The following is a 17,291-nucleotide window of genomic DNA, read 5'->3' as shown; positions in this document are numbered from 1 at the left end:
CCCCCACCCGATCCGCTCTCCCCCACCACCACACCCCCTTCGTCGTCGGTCGCGCCATACATTTTACATGACTGCCAAGCGCCGCCGTCGCAGCCGCGGCCGCCGCCTACTTTGTGGGAGAGTGAGACGTTGCTCGCGCCGCTGGCCTCCACCTTCGCCCTCCCCTTGCGACCCCGACTGACCACTCGGGCCGCGCGCGAACACGCCGTGCGCCACCTCCTGTGTGTTTACCATACGAATCTGAGCTCCCCATCCGGTTCCCCCCCTAGTTCCTGTTCGCGGCCGCCCCCTTCCCCTCTTCTCGCTGCCTCTTTTCCGGTAGGAAACGGGGACGCGGGCAGGAAGCGGAAGTAGTAGTAAAACTGTAGTGTAGAATAATTCGGCAAAAGGCAAAATCGCTTTCCATTTTCGCTTGCCGGGCCCGGCCCACCCCGGAGCCCGTGAGGCCCTCGTTGAGGCTGGCCATGCACGACTGCGTATTTCACGTTCGTCTCTGAGTTGTGCCCTGAGCTCACGCAAAGTGAACGCGCGCGTGGGCCTCCGGCCCGCCGCGCCGGGCCGTTCCGCCGAGGGGACAAGACGGTTGGGAAATATGCTGAAGGCCGCGGTGTGCGGTGAGGGCGGGCAGGGTGAGGGCAGTGTGGGGAGGTGTGGGGTAAGTGGGTAAGGCGCGGCCAGCGGGTGGCGAGCAGGGTGTCGCCGTGTCATGTTGTATTACGTGCTCGGTGGAGGGGCTCGTAGGCGGCAACTCACCCACGCCCGCCCCCCCCCCTCAAATACGAAGTATGCAAGTTCACTGCACTGCATGCAAAGCCCCACGCCCACAGAGATGAGTCGTTCATTCTGCCTTGCGCCTAGCGTGTGACGTTTGCTAGAGAAGGGGGGGGGGGGCACACCCGCCTGTGCCAGGTCATGGCCAACCGCATAGTCAATGCCGTGTGATTTGGTAATCCGGGCTTCTTCATCATCATGTTGGCAACCCGTTTAAGAAGCAGCCATGTCGCAGTGAGCAACCCTCCTCAGCTCACCATCAGTCGCAAAAGATACAGCGCTGCTGGCGGGGCGGGGCCGGGCGGGGCCGGGCGGAGCCCACGGCGGGACCTCCAGGGACAGGGGCTGGCAGTCGTACCCAGGCGGGCCGCACAAATGATGTGCCTGTCCTTTTGAATGCAGCGCCAGGAAGGCGGGGGCTCGCTCGGGCGAGGGCCCCGAGGCAGCCTAAGGCCCCGCTCACAAACCACCCTGACCCCGCTGGGGACCGCTAGGGCGGCCGGGGCCGCGGGGTCCCCCGCCCGATGCCTGCGACGGGCGTGCGTCCGGGACGCAGGGAGGACAAGGGTGAGGGGGTTGACGGCTTTGTGGTGGTTTTGGTCCCACGGACCGAACCGAGCTAGGGGGGTGGGGGTAGCCTGTGAGTCGTGTTGGGGCTGCGGTGTATGCCTTGTTGTCGTGGTCCTTCTCGTCATCTTGTTTGTCCCCTCCTCTGCCTCTTCCTCCTTCTCCTTTTCATTTGCTGTCATCATGCTCCTTTTGATCCCTCATAGAGAACTAATCTGCCGCCGCCGTATGTGTGTATGTGAAGGGCGGTGAGAGTACTCTGTGTGTGTGTCTTAAGGGGAAAAATGGTGAGAGTAGAAAGAGAGCGTGTTTGCTCGAGGGAAAAAGTAGGAGAGTGCCTCACGCTTCGCTCACGCTCGCACGACCCACCAGTGTGGGCGCCCGGTGCCTCGTTGGGCGCCTGCCTGGGCGCGCGCGGCGCGAGGTTGTGGACCTTGCTCTTTCGAAGGAAGTGTCGCCGCGCCCCCTCCACACTCTCTTCCCCGTATCACACACGCCTGTCTCAATTTACTGGCCGGCTGCGCGGCGTGTGAGGGGGAAAGGCGGGCGGAGGGGTGGAGGTGGTGGCGATGATTGTGGTCACAGCTCGAGTCCTCTTTGGAGTCACATACCACCTTTGTCAGTGGTACTCGTCATGTTGTTTTTTCATGTGTAAAATCAAGTTAGGCTCCGCACCATATGTTAGGTTGTACTGTCGCTGTCGCATTCACAATGGGTTGCCTATTTCTACTTCCGTTGAAAACTCAACGGTGGACACACAGAAAATAGTTCCACTGATTAAACGGAGAATTCATTGGATCAATGGAAATTTACCCAAGGAAAATACTATAGAATTTTCTCGCAACTTTAATCGATTTTCCATTACCCTATGGGAAATTTTCCCTTGAATCAATAAAATGCTATTAAGTCAAGAGAGAAATTCTATCTATATTTTCTTTCTATTGAATCAACGGAACCGGTTTCTGGGTGTAGTTTGCCGAACTATCAGCAATCAGTTTTGGGGATGTTGTATGATTTTTCTGGTGTCTACATTCCCATGTCCACTTTCACATCCCTCGAGTGTAGCTGTCCATCCATCTTCCATTATCAGCACGATGACGTGAAATATGAATCTCTTTCCGTTTGACTGTCACAAAATCAGTCTCGCACGTCTCGTCTGCGGTGCGGCGAGCGGACTGGGAGGGGAACGGGAGAGGAGGCTGCGCGGCTGCTCGTGGGGGGTGCGGGCGGGTGAAATGGTGCCATTCCGTCGTGTCTCTGGCGAGGCGAAGAACAAGGGTGAGGCGGGCGGGGCCGTCTGAGTAGATGCCGTGCGGCGTTCGGCGCCGGCCCTGCTGAGGGATACTGACCGGCTGCCGGGGCAAACGCCGGAACCGAACCATCAGCTTGTGATTGCCTGTCCGTGTACGCCGCCAGGCCACGCCATGCCGCGCTTGGGCCGGTCTGGGCTGGCGGATACCCTGATTGTAGAGCCACGCTACGCCACGCATCCTGCTGGGATTGGTGGTTGTGGGACAGCGAGGGAGACAGAGAGAGAGAGTAGAGGGAGGACGGATGTGGTCTGACATCGCCCCCCGAGCAGAGGGGCCGCCGAGGGCCGCCGAGGGAAGTGAACGACCTTAATATCACTACATGTGCCGCCTGGTCGAGAAAGACGGCCGATGGTGTCTGGGTGTAGAAGGGTGTCGGGTTTGTTGGCCTGTTGGGTAACTACGACTAAACGTTTATAGGTTTTTTTGAACGTCGATCCTGACCATCACAAAATGAAGTATCTGTTAAACAGATTACACTTATGTCAACGTAATATAATTATCTAATTAGATGATTAATTAATCAACATAGCAAAGGTCTGACGGAATCAAAATTTTGTTGATTCCAATTCGTCTTTTTATTTTATTTTCTATTTATTTTCAGACTTTTAGACCAATTGTAATATCCTTTCATGGATTGAAGGGTCAGGATCGACGTTTAAAAAACGTTTAAACGTTTCGTCGCAGTTACCCAACAAGCCAACAAACCCACCCATCTACACCCAGACATTACTGATTGGACCGGTATTATTTAGTTTGAAATGCTTGGTATTTGTTTAGTTGGATGTAGAAAGAAGTATTTCTTCCCCATTTTTGCATTGAAACAAACTTGTTTTCTTAGTGCGTGCGCGCTTTGCAAACTGACAAGGCGCTGCTTTTCATAAGACATACATTATTCTCCAACGTGATTCGCAGGGTTGCAATTTTTTAAAAAGAAACAATTTAGAAAAAATAGAAATAATTGAGCGAAAGGAGACAGCAGGGGACGACGGTGTGCAGGGGTGGTAGCGGACGACAGGCAGTATATGGCGAGCGGCGAAAATGAGGCCCAAGATTACGGTAGTTAAACTTTACTGTGCGCATTTAGCGGTCGCTGCGCGCGTGGGAGGGGACGATGCCGAAGGTTGCGCCGGGTTGCGCCAGCCGGGCCGTGCGTGTGCGTAGCGTCGTTGGGCGCGTTGAAACTCTCCGACCTCCCACCTCTCGATTTTTAGGATGTAGTTTCGACTGAGCTAAACGGCATACATACACTTGATCCCTATCGAGATCTCTGTTTACTCCCTCCATTTCTCTGTGTCTCTTCATCTCTCTGCCTCGCTTCCCTGTTGCTCTCTCTCCTCCCTCCCTGCCTCCCTCATTCTTTTGCTGCGCTCGCACTTTTCCCACCCGTAAATGAGATAAGGCCACTGCTCTGCTCTGCTGTTTTGTCGAGACGCGCTCCGTGCCACCCCGCCGCAGCGCCCCTGCGAACCGGTAGGTAGGCAGTGCCGCAGAGCACTGCCGGCGGGCGGGACTGCCTACCGCGGGCGCGCTCGTCCCGCACAGATAGGGGGAGAAAAAGAGAGAGAGACGTGCAGAGGCGACCATTAACGTTGCCCGTAAAATTTTGTACTTTTGCCCCTGTGAGAAGCCTCAACTTAAGCGTAATTTGACGCCGAGTAGACGCCGACCGTAGATGCTTACGGTTAAAATATCGACGTATTGACATTTTGACGTATTGACGTCCAATCGTCGTCCACGTATCTAACTGGGAAAGTTATGGATCGAAAAGAGAGGGAGAGCGGTAATAATACATAATTTTGACAGTGATCCCGAGTTATAAAACTTTGTTTTAAAAGCAAACACAACGCACTATGATCAAATATCTTATTTAGACGCCAGAGGTTGAACGGTTTTCCATTCGCTCCCCACTAGATTGAGCGATTTTCCTTTTGACGTACACATGCACGTGCCGGAAAGTAACTCAGAGTTGTTAACGAACGGGAGGAAGGAAACGGGGGAAAGTAAGGAAAGGACGAGAAAATATCTTAGATGATTTTTTTTCCCCCTTGGTCACGATCGTCATGGTGCCCCGGAGAGGCAGCTCCCGCCCAAGACTGATGGGTCCCTTCGCCACGGTCCGCAGGGTGCAGCGGCCGCGCCACCCGTGCAGCGGAGCGTGGTGCGGCCGCAATGCAAGCGCTCCCTGCAGGACTGTCACGGCCAGCGATCGCACCGAGCAGATGATGAAGATGGCTCCCTGCGGCGCCCCTGATCGGGTTCCGCTCGGAGAGACTGCGGGGGGCCAGCAACCGACAGTGAAAGAAAGGAGGGGAGGGGGTAGTGGGGGGTAGGAGGTGGCGCCGGAAGATGTGAATTGGGCCTCGGGGCGGCCAGTGTTTGCGTGACGACGCCCCGCTATTCCCAGAATGCCTGCTGCCCGCACCCTCCGTCGACTTCGCTCTCCACCTTCGTCACCCGACCTTAAATCTCGCAGCACCGCGCCGCCCTGCTTTGCTTGTTTTGTTTCCTCTCTTGTTTACGGATACGCCTATTTCTGTCATGCTTCTCTGTCCCGCATGCTGACTTGTTGTGTCGAGGGAAAGAAAAATAAGGAAAGATATGAGCTTTGCAAGAAGTTTTAGGGGAATGAGGTGTTTGGCTTAATAAAGGGGAATTTAAAACAAAAAGCACCGTGAGGGTGAGAATGCTGGATTTACTGCGTTTGCAAATTCACACCGTAAAACCAACTGTCGACCACGAACACATATATATGTATGTGCAAGAAAGGCACAGCGTACCTGCAGGCATGCACACGCAAGTGTCAACAATGGCATCTTCGTTTAGCCCTCCTTGCACCACGCTACCTCTGAAAGTGGAGGTTACCTCAACCCACAAAGTACACATTATGTGCACTGTGTGCCTCTACCTGCAGGTAGACACACCTCTCCCTTCCAAGCACACATTTGACCTGGTATGCACACGCTTGTGCGTTCCTGAAAGCAAAGCTATTAAAATTATTGCCAAATAAGGCAATTATTAGCACCTTTAGTACTTTTTAGTGCCTTAACATTTAACTCAAATTTTGGCGTAACGAGACCAGATGCATCTGGTACATTCATGGATCTGGAATGTATATATAAATTAATGTTCAACACCTAATCCACCCGATTGCTCTCACATGTTCCGAGTGTACCCACGTCCCCCTGTCTAAAGCCGTAAGTGTTCCTGCCGCCAGCCCCCCTTGCGCTCGCCCCCCACCTCTCTCTCGACAGAGAGGACCGCTGATTTGTCTCAAACGAGCCCCTCACCGTCACGTCCCCCCTTTGTGAGAACCCCGCCGCCGCGCTGCCAATGAAAGGAGATAGGAGGCAACCTGAGATATTAGATTGGATTCGTGGAGTGCGCGCCGCGTCCAAGTCGGGGGAGGAGAGCGACGGCTCTCGCTTTGACACCATGGAGGACGTGTGGGAGGTAGAGCGCGACAGCGCCCGCAGAGGGTAATTAAAAATTTAACCGTTGCGCGGCGCAGACCCACACGAGCGCCTACGCGATTTCAAATTATCACCCGCGTAGAGCTTCCTCGTTTATGTTCTGCGATGCTCGGGAGATAATGTGTAGTGTATCAGGTTACTGACGTTAGTTCGTTCGTTTTGTTCAGGTGTACCTGGTGGGACACACCGGGCCCGGAGCGGACGATCGCGCGCCCAACCCGACGCTGTCCAGCGGCCACGGCGGGCTCCTCGACCACCACAACACGCGCTTCCTCAAGCTGGTCAAGCGGAACGCCGACATCATTGTGGGGCAGTTCTTCAGCAACAGGCATTCGGACACGTTTCGCGTCGTCTACAACGACTCTGGTAAGTCTTTCTGGTGACTCAGGTACTGCTGCGAATCTTTAATTTTGGGGAACTAGCGGGGGCTAGGTCGACGAAAATGGCAAATCACCCGTCACAAACAGTCCTTGTGATACTGTTTTCGCCTTTCCGGCGTTTTATCGAGCAAAGAGATGGATTAGCGATGAGGAAGCTGAAAGGGGCAAGCTTTCTGGCTGGGACGTGGCTTTTCGGGGTGTCGAGAGAGGGGGAGTCGGGGCGGCAGACTCGCATAGTCCAAAGTACAGAAAAATCTCTCCGTTTTCTACGATGATCAGCGGGGGAAAAAAAGAGAAAGGCAGACATGAAAAGAAAACATGTAGAGAGGCGATCCAGGGACGAGGGAAGGGGAAGGAAAAGCCGATCATGCTCCAGGAAAATTAATGGGGGTCCGGCCGAGTCGGCCATCCGGAAGGAAATAGACTATTATTTTGGAGCTGGTGCGCGGCGCGGGCCGCCTTTGTGGGCTGTATGGCGACGTTAACGAAGGAATTGATCGGCTTGCGAAGAGCCGCGGTGCGTCCCACTGCGGGTTGGAGGGCGGGGGAACGGCGGGGCTTGCTGGAGCGGTGAGGCAGAGGGGAGGGAAGGGCCAGGGCGCAACGGAGCAGCATGGGTCCCGCAGCGAGTGCGCGGTCCGTATGGAGGCTGACTGCCGGCTGTTGATAAGAGCAGTGTAGTGTAAGCACCGCTGTAGGACCAGGGGCGGGTTGGGGTTGGGGGGCAATCGCCCCTCGGTCCCTCCGCGTCGAATTTGATTAACAGCGGAGCAGGTCCGCCCGCCGCCGCCCCCTCCGCATGCAGCCAACACACTCCACGCCAGCCACGCCTGTCGGACGGCAGCCGGATCAGGTCGACGTGATGTAAAGTAATTGATTTGATGTAGCAGCTTATTTCTGCCTGTCCTGTCCAGTCGGCGACGCAGACGCGAACCGGGGGCACGATTCATCACTGGGTCTTCCTTATAGACGCCGCCGCACCCCGCCCCCGGCCCGCCCCCCGCCACTGCTGCCAGTGCAGGCCAGATTATGGCTACTACTCGATACAGATTTACTCCAACTACATTACTCAGGGGAACCTCTGAGGAGGAAAACGTGTTGGCTACGGTATTGAAACTGACAAGAAGGGGCGAGAGGAGTGGAAGGGAGACTTCACGCTCACACCCATGTCAACGATTCAATGCCAAACTCCCATCTCCACGCACGACGCACGCGACGTAAACAAAACAGCAGCGTAACTGAGTTTTGTGTTTTTCACCCTGCAGGTTCTCCCGTGTCGTGGATGTTGATGCCGCCTTCAGTGACCCCCCGTAGGACGCAAGGCGGCTCCAACAATCCCGGCATCCGGCTCTACAAGTACGACAATTCGACCGGCAACGTAAGTATTCTTGTCTATCGTGGAACGACATTCGAATACACCTGCATTGTTCTTTGGTAAAAACGGTGGGCATGTGTCTATGTACAGGTGCTGGACTACTCCCAGTACTACTTGGACCTCAAGCGCGCGAACCGCGAGGGCCGCGCCGAGTGGAAGCTCGGCTACAACCTCACGAGCTACTACTCCATGCGGGAGGTATCTGCACGCTCCTTCCATCAGGTGGCCGAGTCCTTTACCAGCTCCGAAGCAGGACCTACCTCTTTTGCAAGGTAACGCCTTCGAAAAAAATTCGAATAACACAATTTACAATCTGATGTCCTGTATAAAAAAATTAAACACACATAAAAACACATGTTTTGCAGGTACTACCGCGCCAACTCGGCATTCCTTTACGATAGTCCGTCAAACTGCTACCCGCAGTGCCAGCGCAGCCACTACTGCGCCATCACCTGCCTGCCCTACAGTGACTACCGGACGTGCATGGAGTCGCCGGCGTCAGCCCTGCCCTCCTCAGGAGCCTCAGCGCCCCGACGCCTTCTCTTTCTCCTCCTCATCCCCTACCTGCTACCCGTTGCCGTCCTGGCTACGGGCAGACCATCATGATGGACCCACCTGCTTGCCTCGGCCCGTCCCGCCGTTAGAGTAGGCTGCAGAGAACAAAGATTTTACATGGAAAAAATCTTTTAAGATAACAAACGAGTTGTGTGGACCAATGAAGTATTTATTGCCGCTGGCGAGAGAAATGTTGAAGCAGAGAATTTGATATTTTGTAAAACGTAGTAGGGAACAAATCGAAGAGGGCAGGTGAGAGGTTTGGGAGGAGTGAGAGTGTGAGTGTGTGGGCGAGTGAATGTAAGTGCGTGTCTGCAGGGCGCGTAAGAGGATATGTGTTGCTCTATTTTACGAAGTGGTGATACTGTATAATGAACAAAAAACCATTTGCCAAATAGGATAAAATTTTAAATATATTGTAAAAAAGTAATTTCTTTGTGTTTTGTGGCACTTCTCATATTTAAGTAAATGTGTTCGCGCCGCTTAATATAGTGGTGATTGGTGATGCTGAGTGTTTACTCGCCAAACCGACAACTCCCTGGTCGCATTTCCCAAAACTCTGCTTTCCTTGGATTTCCCCCCCCCCCCTTTTTTTACGTCGGTCTTTTCATGGTGTGACGGAAGGAGCAGTAGCAGGGGTGGGGGAGGGTGGGCTTCTCGGTCTGAATCGAAGACTAGTTCCGGACACGTCCGCGGCGCCGGCGCTGTCGGCCGAGTTATCAATCATGTTGTGCATCCCCATCCGTCATACCGGGTCCGACCAGCCTCCTAATTCTCCCCTCACCCCCTCCACCCCGGGCTCTTTCCCCGCACCGCCTGGTCTCTTTGATTACCGGTCCGGGCGAGCGAGCGCTCGTGTGTGCGCCGTAGTCTGTGTAAACGGGGCCGCGGACAGTCGGACAGCGGGGCTTCCCCTGGGCTTCCCCTCACCATCCCTTGGGCCACGGTCGGGCCGCTCAGGCAGCAGCACTACTAGTCGCGGCGCGGGGGCCCGGGACCATACGCCATCGGAGTCTGCGGTTTTAAGTTGTTTCTATGCAAATCGCATGCAAATGATGTGACATGGCTGTGGGAGCCGCTCTGCCGCCGCGTTAATGGATAAATAATATTTGTCTGCTCCGTACGTGCGCGTGTGCCTTCAGTCGAGGCCATCTGTGTACATAACTGTATTTTATTGGCGGGGGTTCCTCGTCTAGGCTTGAACCAGTCCCTGCCGTGTTGCCTGTGAATATATGGTCCAGAAAATGTGTTATTCCGTAAGCTCGGCTCGCTTCCCATGTTGCAATGTGGCATGTTTGTAATTTAATGATAGGTCTTATATTTTTATTTTTATTTTCCTTTTGCAAAACTGCCGTGGCCACATTGAGGAACCGAGAAGATTGCAGAAAAACACATTTTCTAAATGTGAGATGTTTTCATATATTTGTTTATATTTAACTCTTATCCTTCAAAAGGTATATTTTAACGTATTGTACATATGAAAATTAGATAAATCTCTACGAGTGAGTGTGAAATGAGTGAAGAGGTAGCGCTAGGGCAAAGGTGGGGATCTGTAAAAATGTAACTAATGTGTGCAGAGCTGATTGCAAGATGATATTTCCTTCTGACTGAATGTTGTTCTTTTTTTCTTTTTTGACATTGTTCTTTTAACGCAGTAAAGTGTAGGTGGTTACCAATCACATTATGTGAAGGCTATATGTGAACATTTTATGAAAGTGTATCAAAACGCGGAAACGATATGCCTGTTTGTAATGAAATTTGTTTTATGTATACTGCATAAATAAATATTATCGTCAGTTTGCTATTTATCAAAGTTGTTAATCATTTCCCAAACCAACACACTAAACATATGTTTTCCTACTATTTAAGTGACCCTTTCCAACCAGAGCGTCAAGGTACTTCTTTTTCGGGTGCAGTGCTGCCTAGAGTGATGAGATGGGTCACTCTAATTCCGCTGCTTGGCGGCTCGTGCTCAGGCGCGATGTGTGCAGCCTGTGCATCAATGGCACACGAGAGGAAAACGTTAGGAGGTTGGGTTGTAGAGTTGTTTCCAACTAAATTGTAGAATGTTCAGTATGCGTCGGACTAGGAGAGGATAATGGAACGGTTTATCTCTATTTAGAATCAAAATTTCACCAAATTCAACGCCTTGCCAACTTTGTAAAGGGGAACATGGTCTATTAGGCTCTTTAGGGGCGTCAACTTTCTTGCTGAGAAGGCGATATATTTAAACGAGTGTCCTGATCGCGACTAATAATCTAAGCGAGGCGCCCTCCTTGGATACAAGTCCTATGGTCAGTTAACTACACGTTCCGGTCATGGTTAGATTAAGCCGGTGGATATACGTTTTCGGAAGACTTTAAGTAGGCTTTCAGAAGAGGAAGTTATTCAATTGTCAAGATAACGACATCGACAATAAACTACTGTTTCTCCCATTGCTGGGTTAAAAAGGTCATAGCTTAATAAGTAAATGTTGATTTTTTTTATTTATTTTTTTAAAGGGGTTTTGAGGGTGACAGACCCGTTCTAGGTCGGCGCGCCTGCGGCTCGTCGCAGCCTGACGTCGCTGCTGCTGGCGCGCGTTGGAGTTGGGCGCGACAAACCAACGTGTCAAATTACATAATTGGGTTTGGTAGTCATGCGGCCCAGCTGCCAGCCCTGCCTGCCCCGCTGGCACTCCGCGTTATTGCAGGCAGGCAAAGCAGGCAGGCCGGGTGCTGCGCTGCCTCCCTCGCAAGCGTGCAAAGCATGTGACGGAGTGCAGCAAATTTAGTCATATAACGATCGTGCTCTTTTTTTGGCGGCCAGCACAACTGCCGCTCGTTGCCTATGGGAATGTTAAGTTGCGGGGCGCGGTCTGCTATCGGGACGGGTGTACTCTGCGGTCGGGGCCCCGGGTCGCCGTGCCAAGGGCGATTCGGCAGGCCATGTCTTGGCAGCCTGACGAACTGGGCGGAGACGTATGCAATTACTTGGCTCAAAGACCACTTCCGTTGAGACTCTTCCATTATTCAGGGGGTGAGGAGAGGGAGACGATGGGGTCCGGGGGTGGGGGTGGAGGACGCGTCGCACCGAGTCTCACGCCAAGAAGCGCGGCCGGCAGAAGGGGGAGGAGGGGCTGTGGAGGAGCGGAGCGGGCGATGGGCTGACGGGGAAGCAGTGTGGGGAAGGGCAGGGCCACCCTCGCAGAGGGTCTGTGAACTATGCCAGGCGCCTGCTTCCCCACCCCCTCGCCCTTCTTTCCCTCTCCCTTCTCTCATCTCCCGTTTGGTCCAGCGCGCCTCGCCCATCAGGTATTTGCCGCACGTCGCTTGCGCCCCCTCCCCTTTTACATGAGGTACCGGTGGGTACTGGGGAGCCCCTCAGCAAGGGGGCAGGTGGGAGACGGTGTGGGGTCTCTCCGCCTGCACATCCGGGAATAACCGTACTGCGAACTAAGGAAAGACTTTTAGCAGATTATACAGGGTGGTCCACGGACCCCTTCCTTTATTTTGCTTATACTGTACCGGATGCAGGCGTGCGGACGGGTTGCCTACTCGCACGGGGCCATAAGGCGCCCATGGTGAGCGACAGTAGGCAAGCCCGCCCGCACGCATGCATGCGGTACAGTATAAGGCAAAATAAAGGAAGGGGTCTGTGGACCACCCTGTATACATTAGGTTACTTTTGCTACATACAAAGAATACATAAGTAACGTTTAAGGTGTGAGCTTACTTTAACTCTCCATGAGGAAAGAAAACCAAAAGCGAGAGCGGAAAATATACATTTTTACTCTAGCAAGCCACACTTTTGGTTTTCTCAAACAAATGCTGTAGAAAAATCTTATCGCCGCAATAATAAATAATACAATTGTTTTGTTTTGAAATACAAGGTTTGAGAACACTGTCAGGCTAGGTGGTGGTTCGGCGTCCCAGGTGTGGCTGGCTCGGCGCGGGGCGACAGGGCGTCGCGAGCGGCAGAGATCCGGAGAGACCTCGGGTGGGAGGGGCGGAGTGGGGCGGGGGATCCGAGTGGAGGGCTTCTTCGCAATCTCTTAAGCAATTCCCTTGAAGGGGTCTGGTTGCTCTATGGCACAAACCTGGGGAGCAATCACTTCTAAAGCAAAGCGCCGATATAACACATACTGCCGTACGGATTAGATCACGTGGCAGCGGACAATGTTACGCACCACACTGATTAAGCCGAAACAATTCTCGTAAATGGATGACCTTTCATTTTCACCGAAGCGTAAAAGGTCTAAGACTACTCTATCACTTAAAAGGTCTTGTTGAACTTTCGAAGACCTTAATAAGTTTTTATAAGAACTTCAAAGGCTTCCGATGAACATTAATTTGATCATTTTGGATGATTATTTGATGAAGTTCTGATGAACTTATATTGTTAACTTTCGATATTGCACAGCGAGTACATTCAAATGCTTAAAGGTCAATTACCCCGAGATCGTTTTATTATTTTGTATGGACGTTTATCACCTAGAGGTAAATTAGCGAGTATAGCTGTCTTCGCCTTGCACATACCGAAACCATCCACCCTCCGTTTGCGACCTGGAAGGGCAGGGCACGGAAAACTGAAATGCGCCAGTCTAGGTGGCTTATGCCTCTGAGATGTAGGTGTGTTCTTCGCCCGACTGCGGCGCGGTGTAAGGTTACTTGTCCCTCATATTGCCCGTGTTATCCCTGCTGGTCGGGTCTTGTTATCCTGTCTAACGAACAGGGCCCTTGCTGTGGGTGGGGCCAACCCCATACGCACCAAGGGGCGCTTGGCGCTAACTAGCCCCCCCTCCCCCCCTGCTTTGCTCTCTCCCCCATCTCTTCCTTCCCCCAACCTCCCTCCCCTCCATTCCATCTCACCCCTTGACACCCTCCTAGCTTGGCAAATGCCGATTTTTCGTAATCCTAAAACTGATTAGAGCCAGGGCCCGCATGGATGTGTATAAAGGGTAAGGGTACCCGAGCCGACGCGCGCTTGTACCCGAGTGTGTGTGTGTGTGTGTGTGTGTGTCGTTGCCGTCTTTACGACCGACAAGGCCCGCTGCAGCCTGGGGTCTAGGGTAATGTTCCAGCCAGCCCCCCCCCCCCCTTTTCCACCGTCACCCTCCAGCGTTATGAGAGACTATCTCCTGGTCCTCCTTGACTGACATGGGACTGTGCGACGGCGACTCTTGCGCACAACAATGACGTACCCTTTCACGACGACGGCTGGGTCGTAGCTACCTACAGTGGAGGGGCAAAAGCACTCCCCTGAGTAGAGGGGATTAAGACTGGTCACGCCCCCCCCCCCCATTACCCCACATAAAACAGACAAAAATAAATTTCTAAACAAAAAATACTGGCGCAGTTTTTATTATTCGTTGCAGCTGGCAAGCACAGCAGGTAGGTTAACTCTTTTCTTTTTTACCCCTGCACGATACAGCCGTCGAAAAAGAGAGGGTCGGTGGGGTCGGGGTCGGGTCGAGGTCGCAGGACAGGCGCGGCCGCCGCGGGCAGCGCGACGCAGAACGGCCCCCTGATGACCTATTCTCAAATTTGTCACCGAGTTGGCCACCGCACCGCCACAGAGGAGCTCACGAGCTCGCCACGCCACGCTCGCGTGCCCGCCCTACTGTGTCGCCCCGCAGCGAAAGAAGCGAGCAGAGCTGCAGAGTAGGGGGCCTGCTCGACTCCCCTCGGGTACTCGGAGAGGGGCTGCAAGAAGATACGCCGCTGCTTTCGGACTGGACCAAAGAGGCGGCAGGATCCGTCGGGATTAAAAACTTGTCTGCGCGCGGGGGCGGGATGGCACCCTGTCCACACAGCTGGTGTCGCGAGACAACTCTCCCTTCAACTTTCTCCCCCTCCCCCCCAAACCCTCTTCTTCCGCTTCTCTCCGCAGCAGATCCGAGCGCCGAGGATCAAGTGAGTGGACTGTGTTGGGACTGGATTAGACAGTGGGAGCCTTCAGCAGAAAGCAAAACGAACCAAACGAACGAACGAGAATGTTCAGCGGATGAAATTTGTATGAGAGTCGAGCGGCGTCGAGCGAGATAGAGTTTCGGCGATTAACACTCCGATTAACTGGCAATTCAATGCGCACATGCTTCCGAGCAGTGTGTAGTAACCAGGTAGGAAATAATCAATTCCTTTTTGCATTTTTTGGAAAAAAAAATTCTCAGGGCAACAACAAATACTCTTGTCTGTCGTCACCTAGCAATGATCAAGCTCAAATTCGAGGAAAACCTTGCTCTACTTGATGGTGTATCGTGTCTGTGTGTGTATGGAGTGAGTAAGAGAGAGAGAGAGAGAGAGAGAGAGAGAGAGAGAGAGAGAGAGAGAGAGTAGGGGGGAAGCAAGAGAGAGTATAAAAACGAAAACAAAAGCACTCTCGGTCAATCAATCAGTCTATCACCCCTCACCCCACCCCCACACACTGTCGCTGTGTGTGGTAGCGGCCCCCAAGGTGTTCGCTCCAGTACAGAGAGAAAGGTCCCTTTAGCTAGAAGCTCACACAATAACAAACACAATTATTGTTAAAAAAACGGTTAACGCTAACGTGAGAGATAGTCCAGCTGATAGCGTTAACTTACTTTAGACGTCATACTTTTTACGTTGTACGTTTGCGCATTATCGACGAACTCCTGGACACCCAACTGAATATACGGACTAACGCAAGAACCACCTGACGCGTTTAAATCATTGAACTATTAAAATGCGAACCCCAGGGGCCTAGGCACACACTTCGGGCACAGGTGAGCTACTGTCTAAGGCATCGCTTCGTCACAAACCGAAAGCATGGGCCGCGGCGCATGGGGACCGCAGCGCCAGTCACACCCAGGCGACGGAAATAAAAACTGGTCATAAGTGATATTTTATTACTTGGTGGCATCGCTTTGTTCCAGAGACGACCATGGGGTCCGCCAGGACCAAATCTATGCGTTGACGTCATTGCATGACGCTGACAATGTGACAGAACTGACAACTTGAGCTGACTTGCCTACGGGTAGAGATAGCCACTGGGGACTGTCTAAAAATGCCACATTTAAAATTTCGGCCGCAACCACCTCTTTGAATTTGAGTTGAGAGGTGCTTTCGGCAGTGTGTTTAAAACGCTGCGCGTTCGGCAGCACTACCCAGCCGTATTGATGGAAGGCGGGGCATGGAGCCGTGGAGTGGTGGAGCAAGCGGGATGAAGCCCACTCGCTGCGATTCCATCTAATCAGGAAGACGCGTCCTATGGTACACAGCAACGCGGCACTTACTGACTCCACCGGGGAAATGAATAAAGCACCGTAGAAAAAAATTATCAGAGGACGAAAGATTTCGAAATACTTATTAAAGAGCGTTGTCACTTTTATATTAAGATAAAAAGTGCAGAATCCCACAAAATATAATACGCAAATATATGGTATGAGTTACGACGATCCCTCTGATGCAAAAGTTTGCAAGGCACTGCAGCAAGATTTCTCTCCGTTCCTATAAAATCGTGCAACTCATCCGGCGGAGTGTCGCCGGGCGAGGCCACTGCACGGCGTTCTCCTCGCTCGACTGCTGGGCTCACTCGTTTGGTTTTGGGGCCTCGCCGGCTGAGGGAGGGAGAGGAGAGGAGCTCGGGGTTGCAAAGTCGCGGAAGCTGTCGTCATATATTCCGGCCCGCGAATACACTGGTCGCGTGCGCTTCGCTGGGCCGAGCTTGGTCGCTGCGTGGACCGTCCCCGTCCTCTCATCTCATATCTCCCTATCTCTCTCTCGCACACACGTTCCAGCTTTTGTAAAAAGCAAGTCCGCGTCTCTGCGTAGCGGCTGACGGTGACATTCTGTTGCGAATAGTTTTTTCGGTGCTCATTGAACCGTGCGGTCTTACATGTAAATAAAACGCCGCTGTGGCCGTGCGGGGAGGGGGCGTGCCGGGGGGCGTTGGCACATCCGAACCCTAATGTGAATGTATCGACGCGTCCACGTGTGTATTTCTCTGCGGCGCGCGGAAATGAAGAGCATGACTCGGCGCCGGCCCCGCGCCGCCCCCGCGACGCCCCCGCGCCGCCCCCGACAGTCTCGGTCGCACCGCTGGCGGAGTGACGAGGACGGGACGGCTACCGGGGAACGGGGAAGTTACTGGTGGCGGAGGCGGAAGCCTGAGGGGGGCGGGGTAGAGGGAGGGGGAGCCCAAGGACTGGCCGTGCCGACACACATGTCGCGTCGCCGTACAACAACTTTGAAATGGAAATGGAATCGGTTTTCATTGAGCCGAGGCCATTCCAGCGTTCCATACACAATTTCCATTTCAATCGGCCTCCGCCGCCACCGCCGCGTCCCGCGGTCGCGCGGTCCAAAGGGCCGACTGCACGGCCGCGTAAGACTCGAAGGCAACTCGCTTGGCACCCGTCACTTGTTTCGCCATCATTATTTTGTTTCATTTTTAGCCTGCTCTGTATTTTTGGAAATTACCCTCTTGCGAACCATTACGTTCACAATGTGTTCCATTTGTTGTTTTTTTTCCTGCGCGGGGGAAATTAAAAACAGAATACAGGGGCGAATATCTCTCTCAAGAACGATTTTATTTCTCGTTGGAGCGATTTTTGCCCGAGAGAAATAAATTTGCACGCCACATACGCGACACGGACGACGGTCAGCCTTGTATGCGGCGCGGGGGACTGTTGTGTGTTGTATGGCTTTTATAGTGCGAAAGAAAAGGGAGAGAGGGAGGGAGAGAAAGAGAGAGAGAGCAGAGAGAAGGGAGAGAGAGATGAATGACAAAAGGCCGGCGCGTGATTTCAAGTTGGATGTGATAAAAGGGCACAGCGAGGAGTGGCACCCGCTCGCACTCGCTGCCCTGGTTTGGTTAGGGTCCTTTCAGCCTTTCAGAAAACAAGAGAGGGTGGGGGGGG

The 17,291-nt window shown here is 53.2% G+C and overlaps 1 protein-coding gene across 3 annotated transcripts in view; it reads left to right on the top strand.

The window, feature by feature from the left end:
• Positions 1–10,235, top strand: part of LOC113216127 (acid sphingomyelinase-like phosphodiesterase 3a) — a 206,940-nt gene extending 196,705 nt beyond the window's left edge. For all 3 annotated transcript variants that reach the window (XM_026435862.2, XM_052265095.1, XM_052265094.1), the window contains 4 exons: positions 6,289–6,487; positions 7,767–7,879; positions 7,967–8,148; positions 8,242–10,235. In XM_026435862.2, coding sequence (XP_026291647.1) covers positions 6,289–6,487; positions 7,767–7,879; positions 7,967–8,148; positions 8,242–8,482 — 735 coding nt within the window. In that variant the 3' untranslated portion in view covers positions 8,483–10,235. The remainder of the gene's footprint in view (positions 1–6,288; positions 6,488–7,766; positions 7,880–7,966; positions 8,149–8,241) is intronic.
• Positions 10,236–17,291: the final 7,056 nt, after the last annotated feature.

This window comes from Frankliniella occidentalis, unplaced genomic scaffold, assembly GCF_000697945.3.
Source record: "Frankliniella occidentalis isolate FOCC.00 unplaced genomic scaffold, Focc_3.1 Scaffold23, whole genome shotgun sequence".
Lineage (NCBI taxonomy): Eukaryota > Metazoa > Arthropoda > Insecta > Thysanoptera > Thripidae > Frankliniella > Frankliniella occidentalis.
Note: the sequence above shows the minus strand (reverse complement) of the source record. Positions and strands in the feature narration are given on the sequence as shown.